The sequence below is a fragment of the Chenopodium quinoa genome, unplaced genomic scaffold (genome assembly GCF_001683475.1).
Source record: "Chenopodium quinoa cultivar QQ74 unplaced genomic scaffold, ASM168347v1, whole genome shotgun sequence".
NCBI lineage: Eukaryota > Viridiplantae > Streptophyta > Magnoliopsida > Caryophyllales > Amaranthaceae > Chenopodium > Chenopodium quinoa.
The window spans coordinates 1,017,972-1,031,639 of record NW_018744062.1 but is presented as its reverse complement, the minus strand read 5'-3'; the positions used below and the strand labels follow the sequence as shown (position 1 = coordinate 1,031,639).

Sequence of the window (13,668 nt, the reverse complement as noted above, 5' to 3'; positions counted from 1 at the left end):
AAGCACAGGAGAATGTAGCAATTGTAGGTATGTAGCCAAGACAATGCTATAAGAGATTGTAATTTGAAAGTTCGAGTTCTTTTAAGAGTACCAACAATAACATCCATATTCAAGAAACACTAGTAATCAGCTATTACAGAGAAATCTAGCATTTGACAACAAAGACTCTTCAACAGAAAAAATCACTTCCAAGAGCAACCAATTCTATCATCTATTTTTGTAATATCATTTGCGATAATAAAAAGAAGGTATGGCCCAAATGAAAAATCAATCATACTTCATATATTGTACAATGCACTTTACCTATCAACCAACAGCAATTGATAGCTGATATCATCTTCAGGGCTTGTCGTCACCCGCTCTTCCTTCATTTGAAGGTTTCATAGAAGAACGATCTGTAAGTTTAGCTAATTCTTTAGCATAAACTTCACGGATTTCCTCAAATGGAAGCACATACCTGTTCAAGAAGTGTGGCTCTGACCGGTTTAAAATAGTATATGGAGCGTGATCCTTTTTAATCAAACCTTTCTCTTTCAGAGCCAAGAGGACTCTAATTCGTGGTATTATTCTTTTTTCCAGACTATAACTTAACAATGCACCATGAGACATCACATAATCAGGGCTAAAACCCAGTTCCTTCATCAGATATTCCAATGACCTCTTGATCCTAGCTTCAGACAACCCCAACAACATTGGATTTTTCCTACCGAGGGCTAAAACATCTGATCTCATACACCCAAAGTTCTCAAACATTCTAATCTTTGATTCAATATTCTTTTCACCAAAGGAAGCCATCAAATGAACTCCATCCAAGAACCTCGACGAATCACAAAGGAATACCCAAATATTTTTCAGCTCTAATCAAGAAACCCTTAAACTTTTCAATTTTCCTCAATAAAGGGGAATGTGATTGATATGAAAAGCGTTTACGAATTAAGTCAATGGAGACTCCATAACTCCGCAACAAAGCAACATTGGATATCAGATTGTTACTCATACCACTAATTGATGTCCAATGTGATTTCTTCATAATAGAAATTACATATTCATAATTACCCATAACATCCTTCAAAGCTTCAGTTGCCCTAACAAATTGAGGGTGACAATTGAATAATACATAAGGATTAACAGAAACAACCTCAAAGAAATCGGGTTTCGAAAACCCAATTTTCAAAAAATGATCAATGTTAGGTTTTAGGGTTTTATCAACTCTACAGAGCAACACCCTAGGCTGAACAGATACAACAATTCGAATCTGGGAAACGTCAAATCCATTTTGCCTAAAAAATTGAACAACTAAATCAAAATTAGAGACGAATTTCGAGCTACTCACCTCATGTTTGCGTTTATTGACTACATGATGTTGTTCGAATTTGGCGGAAGTGTAGCGAGCTTGTTGCTTGGAAAACCCTAGATAATCAACCAAGTAATTCGCCAAAAAGGGGAATTTTTTAATGGAGGTTGACGAAGAAGTTGAATAGAATAGTGGATTATGAAAATTATAGATGATGAAATTGAGAGCTTTGACGCCATTGTTGTTGCAGCAAAGCTTGAGCATCTTGCTAGCCGTAAAGAATGATTTTTTATGGAGGGAAACACAAATATGGAGTACTCGTATATGAGATGGGACTAACTAATTAGTTATGTGGGGGCTAAAGAACCCAAGTACTCCGTACATGGGTCCAACACGAGACACGACCCACGACTATAACTAGCTTTTTTTTTTTTACTTCTTTCATAATGGTTACAAGTTAATTTCTGAAATTCACAAAATTTGTTTATCACATGGCAATTTTGTAAATAAATTAACAACTTTTTTCATAAAAGTGGGTCCTACATTAATGATGACTAGATAAAGTTGTTCATTTATGTACCAAAATGTCATGTGATAAACAAATTTTGTTTATCCTAGAGATTAAATGGGGCTTCCTCTTTCATAATTATGTTCATTATTTAATTTCTTTTTATTGAACATTGGATATAAAATGACATCCCTAAACTCCGGAATTGTTGTCCAACCACCTGCATGATCAGATTCAGTGTTTTACTTTCATAGGGCCTTTGTTCTGCTACAATTTTGTGGAATATCATCATCTACAAACATATTTATCAAGGCAGTTCAAGGTGCTTGACAACATTGATCTTGATCTAACCATTGTTGAATCTCATCTCACACCCATTGTATTCAAGGCTAATTGAGGCCCAAATGCCATAGAATTCAAGAAAGATTATCAAAAAGGAGTTGAGACAGTGGCGGGAGATTAATAGTCAGTTAGCACAAAGCTAACGAAGTAGGAACTAGGAAGAGATGACGTATTTTTTTCATTTTTTATTTTTTAAATTTTTTTAGACCAATCACGTGTTGACACATGTCTTTGGTAACTTGTAATAAAAGGTTGTTAGAGGCAAAGTAACCTTCTAGTTGGGACTTGGGATTATTAGATAATAAATTGGGATTATTAGAAATAAATCACAAATAGTTAAAAACATTAACGTATATTTTTCCTAAAAGTATCGACTTAGAAAACAAAAATAAGTACTCATAGATCAATTCAAGAAATATGTTTGATTTAAATCATCTGAAAATCCAAAAATTTGTCATCCTCTACTTTATGTACTTCGTATGAAACAACTATTTACCATATGAAATTTGCTAAATGAAGTAAAGGACTTAAAATTGGAAGTGAGTATAACATTTGCAGTGTGATTATTGAGGCCGACTTGACTGACTCAAGAGTCAAGAGTTCAGGGTGATCAAGCTAGAAGCAAGCGAGGGCGAGGGCAAAAAAATCGTAAGAAACCACATTTCTCTCATAAACTGCAGCATATTCTAGAGGGGTTACACTCGAACAGGATATCTACAAAACCACTATCCTCCACAGGCTATTTCATGAGGCATGTGGTAAAGGGGAGGAACACCATATTTATACTGTATAATAAATCATGTATAACTCGAAAAAAGATAAAAACCCAAAAAAAAAAAAACATATGGGGACGAAGAAAATGGGGGGAAAATTCAAGATATTAACAATCAGAACCCTTCAACACTAGATCTTCGGAATCCCACTGATGATGATGATTTTCGGGCCTCTTGGCGTTCAATGTCATCCAATGAAAGAAGTGAAGAACAAGCACGAGGAGGAAGTGACAAGGGCAAAGTGAGAGGCCTTGTTGGAGAGATGGAAGAGGTGTTGGCCCTAGATGGTGAGGGGTGAGAATAACTTTGGCGAGGTGGTAGACTGGGTGATCGAAACATCTGCTTTCCAGCAACAGTTCCTGGTTCTTGAAGAGGAAACCGGCAGGAATGTTTCATATCTTGTATGGATTTGAGGTTCTCCACAACTGTTCTCATTGTGGGTCTCTCTGAAGGGTCTTTCTGAAGACATTTTTGAGCTATATCAGCAACTGTTTTTGCTGCTTTTATGGGGAATCGCCCTTTCAGCTGAGGGTCCATTATTAAGGAGAGCCTACATTCATCGGCAAGGAATGGCCAGCTCCATTTGACTAAGTTCCTCTCCTCTTTGGATCGTCGACTATCCATATTCTTCCGTCCAGTGAGAACTTCTAGGAGAACTATTCCGAAGCTGTAAACATTGCTTTTAGGCGTGAGTAACCCTTTCTCCACAGTCTCCACAGAAAGATTCCCTAGTGCCTGAAAATCAGGTAGCAAAACTTGTTTACAATCTTAGATAAATGGTTTCGTGAAACAAAAGCCACATTCCACTACACGGGGATGGTTCAACCAAACGCAAGGATAATATTTGTGTTCATCCTCAGTACACAGGGTTATTGAGGGCAATCAGAATATAATAGGTGAAAGCATCAGTATAAAGTCTAGAATCTATATCCTTAGAAAAAACACCCAATATAGAGATCCAAGAGCAGTCAGTTAGGAAATGAATGATTAGTGTATTTAGTATTTTCTCAACTCAATCTCATGGTTCTAAAGACTATTTCAAAATGGTATGTGTAAAATTATGAGACAAAAATAAGTTATATTTATGTTTATCACTTCTAACACAAATCTGCAAACATCAGGAACAAGATTATGACCTATTATACCAAGAGCAATCGCAGTATTACTCACCGAAGAGGTATTGGAAATATCTGTTTCTGGGAGGAGGCCAACGCAACCATATCCTGAAAGCTTTGCACTAAAATCCTTGTCAATCTGAATATTTACTGCAGTAAATTCGTTGTACATTGCCTGCAGAAGTAAGAAGATAGCTTCCATCAGACATGCAAGCTTGTACCCTCTTTAACAACTGAGATCAATCGATTTGTCAACAATGAGACAATTATACATATAGCGACGTACCCAAAGACTGTACTATACAAAACTTGATTGCTACACGGTATCTAAAGATTTTTCTTTGGAAGTTTCAAAGCATAATTATCACAGTTATATAATAAGCTCCAATAGACAGCAAACATTAAATGTATTCATCGCCAGAAAGGCATGGATATAGATCGCAATTACCTGGAATGGACCTTGTTCATGTAAGAAGGTAAGTCCTTGAGCGGCACATAAAGCTACTTTTACTCTCGTATTCCAATCAATTGGAGGACCATCTGATCTACCGTATAATAACCGATCTAAGCTTCCATGATGTAGCCTTTCATAGACCAATATCCTCTGGTCAGAGCCATCTCGTGCATGATAACCAAGCAACTTACATAGGTTGGGATGTTGAAGAGATGCAAGTGTGTTCACCTCATTCACAAAATCCCTTAAACCCTATAAGACCCAAACAACAGCATGTGTGTTAGTATTAATCCTCAAAATGAACTTGCTGTGTAAAATTTCTCAAAAAACATTGACGGTTATAGTCTCATTGCATTCACATAATACAATGCAAAAACAAGTTACCTGAGCTGTAGGATAAAACCGGGTAACAGTGGCTTCAATCTTTCTCACACTAGAAGAAGCATCACAGAAGGAAGCCTTAAACATAGTTGAAGAAAGACTCTCGGATGTACAAGTTTCTGATGAAATACTGTGGCAGGCAGATGTAATTTCTTCATAGGAAAAATTTCGAAGTGTTCCTGATGGAGGTAGAGGCAGTGGACCTGAAGTACATAAGGGGCCACTGGAATTTCTCACTTTAAAGCTTCCTGTACTTTTCAGGGAGCCAGATACATGAGGCGAAGGAAGAGGGAGAGGCTGTGGACTAGGCGATCTTTGTTCTTGTGGTAATAGTACATGGGATCTCGGCTCTTCTCTCTCTTCACATTCAGTTGATGACAACTCTCTTTCTCCATGAAAACTTGATGGCGCAGAAAGTGCACGCATCCTATTACTAGTCAATTTTTCTGTGGGTTGAGCAGGCTGCCCTCTGGTGCGAAAACTTGGAGGGGCTGATTGCAGGGCATGACTGCGGATTTGTGGTTCAGGAAGGGTTGTTGGTGTACTTTCCTGGGGGAGTACACGTTTGATATGTACACTATGATCAGTCTTCTTCTTTTTACCTTTTAAGACCGTGAAACAACCCATTTTATTCACAACTCTTCAAGCATGTAACTCAATCTAAAATCCTGTGACACATGTGAAAACAGAAAATGAGCATCGACCAAAAAAACACGGTTTGCTGTATCAATTACTGAAATCTCACCACACCAAAATAACAGCATAATTGAAAACATTTTACAGCATACAGGTACAAACAACAATAATGTGAAAGCCTTAATCCCAATAGGATGGACCGATGGAGTCGGCTACACATATGTAAAATAAGAAGTCAAACTGATAATGATGCCTTATCTAATAACCAAAGCTCCTAAACTACAGCCAAGGAACCTAAAGCTTGTGGCATTGCCTCTCACAACTCGATAGACTACTAACATCCAATCAATAACATCACCTATCCTTAAAAGACAACAAATTAGAACCAATTAAACATTCCTATGCCTCCATATGAACATAAAAATCGATTAACTCGATCAACCTCATTCATACCAGCCGCTCAACCAGATTAAAATTCCATATAAGTTCGAATTTATAGTGCTAAACTACAACAGAATCCAGAAATATAAGTAAGAAGCTTAACATCAAATTATTCTATTATTTCTTAACACCATACTGCCCCACTCACCTCTGATTTAAAGAAGAACTGAATGTTTAAAAAAAAAAAAAACATCCATGAATAGATATTGAAAAGTATAACAAGCAAACAAGTACTATTTCAAAAAAAGCATATTAATTCCAAATTAGAATTGTCAAAGTTTTTATCCATTCAACTGTAAGTCCCCCTGAAAATCCGCCAGCAAAAAGTTAAAACGAATCTGAATCACCTGTAGATTATTACAGCAAGTACACTATCAATATTCATCATTAACACATAACCCGATACTCGAGATCGAATCCCGTCTACATCACTAACTTTGCAACTCTATGTACAACCAAAAAAGGGGGAAAACTAAGAATACCCAGATCCAAAATACACCCATAAATCATCCTGGCAAACAAGATTAATGACAAAAACCCAAAATTGAACTAATCTACAACAAAACCCCAAATTCAAAAAAAAAAAAAAAAGAAAAAACATAAACTCCAAATAAAAAATAAAACCCCCAATAAGTATAATGGATCAAACTAGCAGCTCAATTAAATTTAATTAAATGTAAACAAATTGCACAACTTTAATTGAACAAATTAGCCCAAAAAAATACAAGGAAAATTAGAAGAAAAATACCTGAAATTAGCTAACTTTATACAATCAAAGCTATGATCTTTATTGGTGAGGAAGTAGGAAATGCAATGAAAAATTAAAAACCCAGCAAGTCAAATGAAAGCTGAAGAAGAAATGAGGAAAGGTCATAAAGATTTTTCCAAATGCCAAAAAAAAAAAAGGGAAAATATACAAGTACTAGTAATACTATGAATTGAACAAGTTTCGGAGTGGAGGAAAGATAGAGAGAGAAAGTAGAGAAAGAAAGGCGGACCCAATGAGGCAGTGGTCAAACCTACCATAAGAACTTGGATTTTTAAATACCTTTTTTAAAATTAATTTAATGTTTTTTATAAAATTGTTTTTTTTTTTCTTTTTTTTGAAGGATTTGTATTCTGTATAACTGTATTTAATAAAATTAGTGTGATGGCATCATTAAATTTGATGAAGTAAAAAGAGGTTGTGTAATCAAAATATTGAAATGAAGCCCAACAGATTTTTGTACTAGTACTTCCCTTTTAGAAATTAAGGTTTTAGACGATTTTACCCCTATGTGAAATGACGGTTTTGCTCTTATATTATTGGATTTTGGACTCTACTCTTAGGGCTTGTTCTCATTGACTGAACTCAGCTGAACTAAACTGAATTGAGCTGAAGTGAACTGAATATTTTATAAGAGAAGAAAATTAGGAGCTGAGCTGAATTGAACTGAACTGAATATTTTATAAGAGAACAAAATTAGGAGCTGAGCTGAACTGAATTGAACTGAATTGAGCTGAACTTAACTGAACTTAACTTAATTTCAACGTATGAGAACGGGTCCTTAGTAACCTTCCTAGATCGGTAATAACAAACTAAAACATGGAAAATTATTTTGGATCACTTGTTGTGAGAGCATGGTTTACATCTAGCTTCTTTCAAATAGGTGTGCCAAAAAATCAATTTTCCTAACTTATCAATCTTGAGCTTTTGTGTAATGGCTAACGTATGAGACAAATTGGGTAAAATTGAGAGCAGCATAAGCGAATTTGGATCGTAGTAGTGCACATGAATAACATTGTGACGATAAATTCCTAATACCCTAACGTTGCTTCTTTGAATAGTTGTTGTATTTTATGGTATTATCATTAGTAAAATTGATGCATGATAAATTGATAATAACTAGCAAGTTCCTTTGACTATATTTTGATAGTGTCATTCCTCTTTTATGGGTTTTATGCACTCGTCTCTAGTGTTATTAATGATCTGGTTCATTCAATTCATTATACTTGGTATTGAATTTAAGTTGGATTCGAAAAGCTAAGATCAATATATGTATGGGATTCTTTATTTATCTATACAAAAACTAAAATAGATTGTGAAAGTCACATTCCCTATTTTGACAGATTGTGTTAAGCTATAAAGTGTTACAAGCAACAAGATTGAAGTTGAAGATTTAAGTTATGTTCAAATATAACATATTTAGTTGTTTATATAACATATTACATAACTTTTTTTTAAGTGATCTTTGTACTTGAGTAACATCCCCATCATCATTTAAGGAATTCTAAGGAGTTTAAAGGGTTAAATGGATTTACACCGAGTTGAATATGTTTCGTTTTGAATGGTCTAAAGACGTGATTAACATTTGAATTTTAAGATCTATTAGTTCTATTTATTTAAGTTGCTTTCATTGTCAAATATTTTTGTTGTCTAGTAATTAATATAGTCATTTGAAGCATAAATATTATTGTTATAATTGGAATGATCAACTCAAACCTTCTCTTCCATTTTTTGGGTATGTAGTTACAAAATCGATTAATCCAAAAACTTCCCGGTGTTATAAATTATAATACTTTTGATGTTGACTGTTCATCACCTTCCATTTGAATCCGTATAGTTATCAAATATAATAACCAGTGTAAATATTATCTAGTCATATTCGGAGTATTTATCAATCATGGAGCACATCAACTTATAATTTCATAATTTGAATAATAAAAGATGACAAGTGTAACAATTAGTTTTTACTAGTCTAAATTATTAAATTTTTTTGGTACGTGCTCTTAATTCTTAGATCATATACAAACTTATAAAGTATGTATCATGCCATTATTACATGACATACACCTTACAAGTAGTTTTTACTAGTCTAAATTTATACAAAATCATGTATTCATTTTTGTCAAAAAAAAATCATGTATTCATGCATGAATAATGTCACTCTCACCTTTCACGTATTGTTGAATTCAACATAATTGTATTTAATTATTACCTCAGCTCATTGTTTTTTCCTTACTTGTTACACAAATGACATTCACAAAATTTTCCAAGATTTCATAAAAATTCTAATCAAAGATATATTCCATACAATTAGAGCGTTACTAATAAAAATGTAGAGTAAGACATAAAAAGTACTTCATATTACATTTAAAAAGTTTAATAAAAAAAAGTTACGGAATACTTTATATGATTAAAACGGTTACTAATAAAATTAAGATAGGACGGAAGGAGTATTACGGTATGAATTACCGATGACAATCTAGTAATCCTCATAAGGACACGAAGCTCATTTTAGACAATCAAAGAAATTGGATGAAATTAGAATAAAAATAGTGAGATCGATGGCCAATTATGTCAATTAAGTAGGTGTCTAAATTTTTCAAAGAAAAGCACCTTGATTGAAGTGACAATCCAGTCAAAGGTCGGAGATATAAACTTAATTAAAATAATTAAATAAAATATAAATAAATAAATAAATAAACTATAGTATGTGAAAAGGCAAATCCAAAAAATAAAGAAAAAAATTATAAAAAGCATATGTTTTTTTATTTCTATTTTCATCACTCATTATCAGTATATTTAGTCAAAGAAACCCATCGAAGAGGTCTTTGACTCTTAATATCAGCCGTTGGATGAAGAAGAAAGATAATCAATCGACGGTCCAAAATAAGTATGGTAGACCCCACATTTTACTAAATTAATGTTTTTATAATGATATTATATGTACCCTCACGCGCGGTAGCACGCGTGCAAAGGTATATTCTGATTGTAGACGAAAGTGTTAGTGGGCCCCAGTTGAAGTAGTATGATCCTGTTCTAATAAGTGGGACCCACTTCGTGCTAAATTTCAAAAATTGTTTTAAGATGTTTTTACATAGTCTTTGGATTTTATGTACAACTCACTTGAGCTTGACGCCATTCGGAATTTGAGACGGCTTTTAGCTTTTCAAATCTTTAGGTACCTTCGGCATTAAAATTAATACTCCTTCCGTTTCTTTATATTGTGCGTTTTTTTTTTTTTAGTTTGATTTTCTTTTTAGATATCAGTTTACATGACTATGAATTTATAATCTATTTCATTTAGAAATAGAGGTAGCATGTTTTATCATTTGCTCTTGTAAGCTTAGACCGACGACATTCACTCTCATCAATATTATTATGTTGTCATATTATAACGAAGTGAATATGCTATTATGGCAATGAGTGTATGTTAAAATTTTCACTATTATATGGGGCAAATAAAAAGGAATTAAGAGAGTATCATCTGATTTCCTCCACCTCTTAAGGTTTATTTTATATAGGACTATTGCTGTTTACTCCACATAGACCGCATTAATTTGTACTCAGCATAAAATTGTGAAGACTGACTCTTGATTTTATTTTATTTTTCTTAAAAAAAAAAGAGGAAATGAGACAATTTTAAAGAGAAAAATTTACAAAATTATTTTTGCTAGATTCATTTCAATACTTCATTTGTTGCAGAATATTAGTCTCATTTAAGATCGAACACTAAACCTCATGGATATAAATCATATAATATATCACACTTCTTTCCATCTTAGCATTCTTAGCCAATATCGATTAATATTATTTATATGCACCTTAATAATATATATTTAGTACGACTATGTTATCTTCACCTTATTTTTGTTGAATTGAAATTAATTTTATTAAACTGATATTATTTTACGTATAATTTTACATTATATTTCTTTTTTAAACTTATAAATTTTATAGTGAGCAGAAAAGGCTTGAACTAGGCTGTTTTTTTTTAATTGAAAATTATTTCTTAAAGATGAAGAGAACATATTTATTTCATATCTCTATTGTTTTTCTAAATAAATCTAATAACTCTAACAATTTTGTGAGTATATACATAAAAAAAGTGATTAAACTACATAAACTAAGCATAAGCTTGAATTCTGAATTCCTACTAGCCTAGTAGACAATGTAAGTTGTTCATGAACTATCTCAAACACATTCCAAAACAAAATGAGGTACTTCATAAGAAATAAATAATTTTAAAATACAACTTTTATCAAGAAGTCGCTTTGGTCGAGTGGTTAAGGCGTGTGCCTGCTGAGTATATGGGGTTTCCCCGCGAGAGTTCGAATCTCTCAGGCGACGTTTTTTTAAAGACCTTTTTCTCTTTTTCTGCTTTTACCAACTTTTGCAAATACAGTTGGGCCTTTCCAGTTTACTTGTATAATCCAACTTTTTTTTTGGGATTGTAGGTGCACACTGCACACACAACTTGTTAAGATTCTTAAGAGTAGGCCTAGTAAGATTGATCACTACTTGAAATATCCAACCCGACAAGAAATCATTTGACTAGAGATCTGACCTACTTTTAATTGACTCGACAATCATAGTGTATACTATAATAGTAATCATTTTTTGATCCTAAAAGCCAGATTGACACTAGAGCCGACTTGAAACCAAAATCAATCTAAACTTGACTAGACGTGATTCAATCCTTTTGGACATAGCTCAAAACTCAATATGTGATGACTCGGAACCAATATAAATGACCTAATTGCCACCTCTACGTTGGGAGTCATGATTATCTGTCCCTACTTGCATTAAATATATTCCGTCTTGTATCCCTTCAAATTACTACGTATGAGACATAGTCAAGACACAAACCTAGGAGTCTAGGACCCAGAGTATAATATTATTGGTGAACATAGATGATGCTGTTGAGGGTAAGATCAGAGATAATGAGACATAGTATGAGACAGGTGATCAACTGATTGATTACAGTATGCTTCAATAGTTCATTTGCTTCAAATCTGACTGATTATAGCACTCAAAAAGGGTCAAAACATCATCACTTAACACATTAAGGTTCTCAAATAAGTGGTCCATATGCTTGTTACTTTCAACCAAAGGGTGCTGCAATAGTTTAGTCATTCTTCAAACTTTCTCCACAAATCCAATGTAATCAAGCTCATAATAACTCTTTTTCTTGTCTGATGACCCCATTCATATAATGCAGTTACAAACTCTTACAAGTCAAGACACCGATGTACTACTTTGGCTGAACCTTTCACAATGAAAAATGTGGTCACTGTAACCTTGGTAGGATACTAAAGTATAGGCAGAAGAACTCGACGTGTATGTGGCTTGATATTTAAAGATTTAAACCCATAGGGAGAAGATCTCAGCCATCCTTCAAACAATTCACTTTGCTTGGCCTCGTTGATATGATTAAAAGGGTGATTAGCAACAGGATCAACACGAATACATCAGTAAATATGTGATACATTAGCATACATATGTTGGCGTTAGACTACTGAACCTAGCCCAAAAATAACTTAGCCAATCAATTTGAAATTATAAAATCAAAACTATTATTGGCTTAAGCTCAGAGGGGGAGTGAGGGTTGGCAATCCACTACAAAAACTTGCAAGCATAATCGGAAACCAAAAAAAAAAAAAATAAAAAAAAAAAATAAAAGCCTTGAATAAAAGAGAATTGAACCTTAATTATATTATGTCTTGACATTTGGCTGCAGATAAAAACCTCAACTTTGCTTACACAAGCATATGGGAGTTTAGTATGCAAAAGTTTTCAATGGTGGTCATTGTAGGTTTGGAAGACACATAAGGTCACTGCTTTCTATCATGCTGGATGAGTATCATAATGTTTGCTCGCAAAAGCATCCTAATGGTCAGAAAATCATAGTTAATTTTCCAACATACACGACTATTCAAAGTACACTTCGAAGCTGCAAATGAGAAAAGTTTTGGCTTTTGGGAAGAAGGGAAGCCGCGTGGTAGGCCAAAATGAAGGTAGAGGAGAAAGGCAGTCACAAACCATGCTAGCATGCGGAGGCAAAGATGGAGTAAGTGGCGCTGTGGTGGTACTATTGGTGAAGAACCAACGGCGCAAAAGGCAACTCCTGAGTTTTGAGGAAGATCCTAAGCTATTTGGCTTGTAGTATCATAATTTCCATGTTGTTCTCAGCAATGCAGGCAGGTTCATATAGATATTGTGTCATATATCTCAATGTATTCTCGCCTATGTCCCATTTTTGAAGAAAGCAATGTCTAACCCAAAACTTAACTAACTGGGCAGTGGCCAATTTCTATGATAGGTCACTAACTGAGTATAGGACGTGGCTCACCGGTATCGAAATTCGATCTCGGATACTCGGAATTTAACCATCAAACACCAACCCTACCCAAAGGTGATGCAAGGGAATACTCTATATCAATAATTTTGCAATATCCATCAACCTAAGTCAAATGCAATGTCAATCTTTTCCAGAAAACATGCCTCCTCAATCTTCCATTAATTAGCAAACAACAATTATCAATGGGATACAAATCATACAATCAATGCAAAAACCATAGTTTATAAATCATGTCTAACATTTCATTTCAGATTAACAAAAAAAATCAACAGTCTATAAGAAACTAAAGAATTGATCTTAAACCCAACTCAGAAAATGTTACATTGAAACTTCTCATATATATCACACTACTCCAAATTCGCCAACAACTTAAAGAACAACATTAAATCATTATCAAACATTAATAAGGGTACTACATTGAATTTACAACTAAATTGCAAAAATAATCAAGAAACTCAGAAATCCCAGATTCATCAAAATCTAAAAACTTGAGCAAAGGATAACGAAATAAAGATACCAACATTGCAGCAAGCAAAGCGACCCGCAAACTTTTGACTGGTTGCAATTTGACGGCATTTTTCTGGGAAGAAATTGACGGAA

General features: G+C 33.9%; 2 protein-coding genes and 1 non-coding gene across 3 annotated transcripts; 1 reads left to right on the top strand and 2 right to left on the bottom strand.

Moving 5' to 3' along the window:
• Positions 1–339: 339 nt before the first annotated feature.
• On the bottom strand, positions 340–1,338 carry LOC110690780 (transcription termination factor MTERF15, mitochondrial-like). Its single transcript, XM_021867671.1, has 3 exons — positions 1,334–1,338; positions 1,057–1,280; positions 340–857 (listed from the first exon to the last, which is right to left on the bottom strand). The coding sequence occupies exons 1-3, from the start codon at positions 1,336–1,338 to the stop codon at positions 340–342; spliced, it is 747 nt and encodes a 248-aa protein (XP_021723363.1).
• A 1,317-nt stretch (positions 1,339–2,655) lies between these two features.
• LOC110690683 (probable serine/threonine-protein kinase PBL1) lies at positions 2,656–7,174 on the bottom strand. The gene is made up of 5 exons (XM_021867545.1): positions 6,693–7,174; positions 4,871–5,535; positions 4,481–4,738; positions 4,088–4,207; positions 2,656–3,652 (listed from the first exon to the last, which is right to left on the bottom strand). Exons 2-5 carry the CDS (start codon positions 5,492–5,494, stop codon positions 3,032–3,034), a joined length of 1,623 nt encoding a protein of 540 aa, XP_021723237.1. The 5' UTR covers positions 5,495–5,535; positions 6,693–7,174; the 3' UTR covers positions 2,656–3,031.
• A 3,801-nt stretch (positions 7,175–10,975) lies between these two features.
• TRNAS-GCU lies at positions 10,976–11,057 on the top strand. Its single transcript has one exon. It is a non-coding gene; the product is annotated as a tRNA-Ser (tRNA).
• Positions 11,058–13,668: the final 2,611 nt, after the last annotated feature.

Bases quoted from the DNA above. Each gene is read 5' to 3' on its own strand.
- LOC110690780 (XM_021867671.1), bottom strand. The intron at 858-1,056 runs GTAATTATGAAT...TTTCTTGATTAG, and splicing joins AGCTTTGAAGGATGTTATGG to AGCTGAAAAATATTTGGGTA.
- LOC110690683 (XM_021867545.1), bottom strand. From the start codon at position 5,494: ATGGGTTGTTTCACGGTCTTAAAAGGTAAAAAGAAGAAGACTGATCAT. The intron at 4,739-4,870 runs GTAACTTGTTTT...TGGGTCTTATAG, and splicing joins GGTTTTATCCTACAGCTCAG to GGTTTAAGGGATTTTGTGAA. The intron at 4,208-4,480 runs GTAATTGCGATC...TTACTTCTGCAG, and splicing joins ATGAACAAGGTCCATTCCAG to GCAATGTACAACGAATTTAC.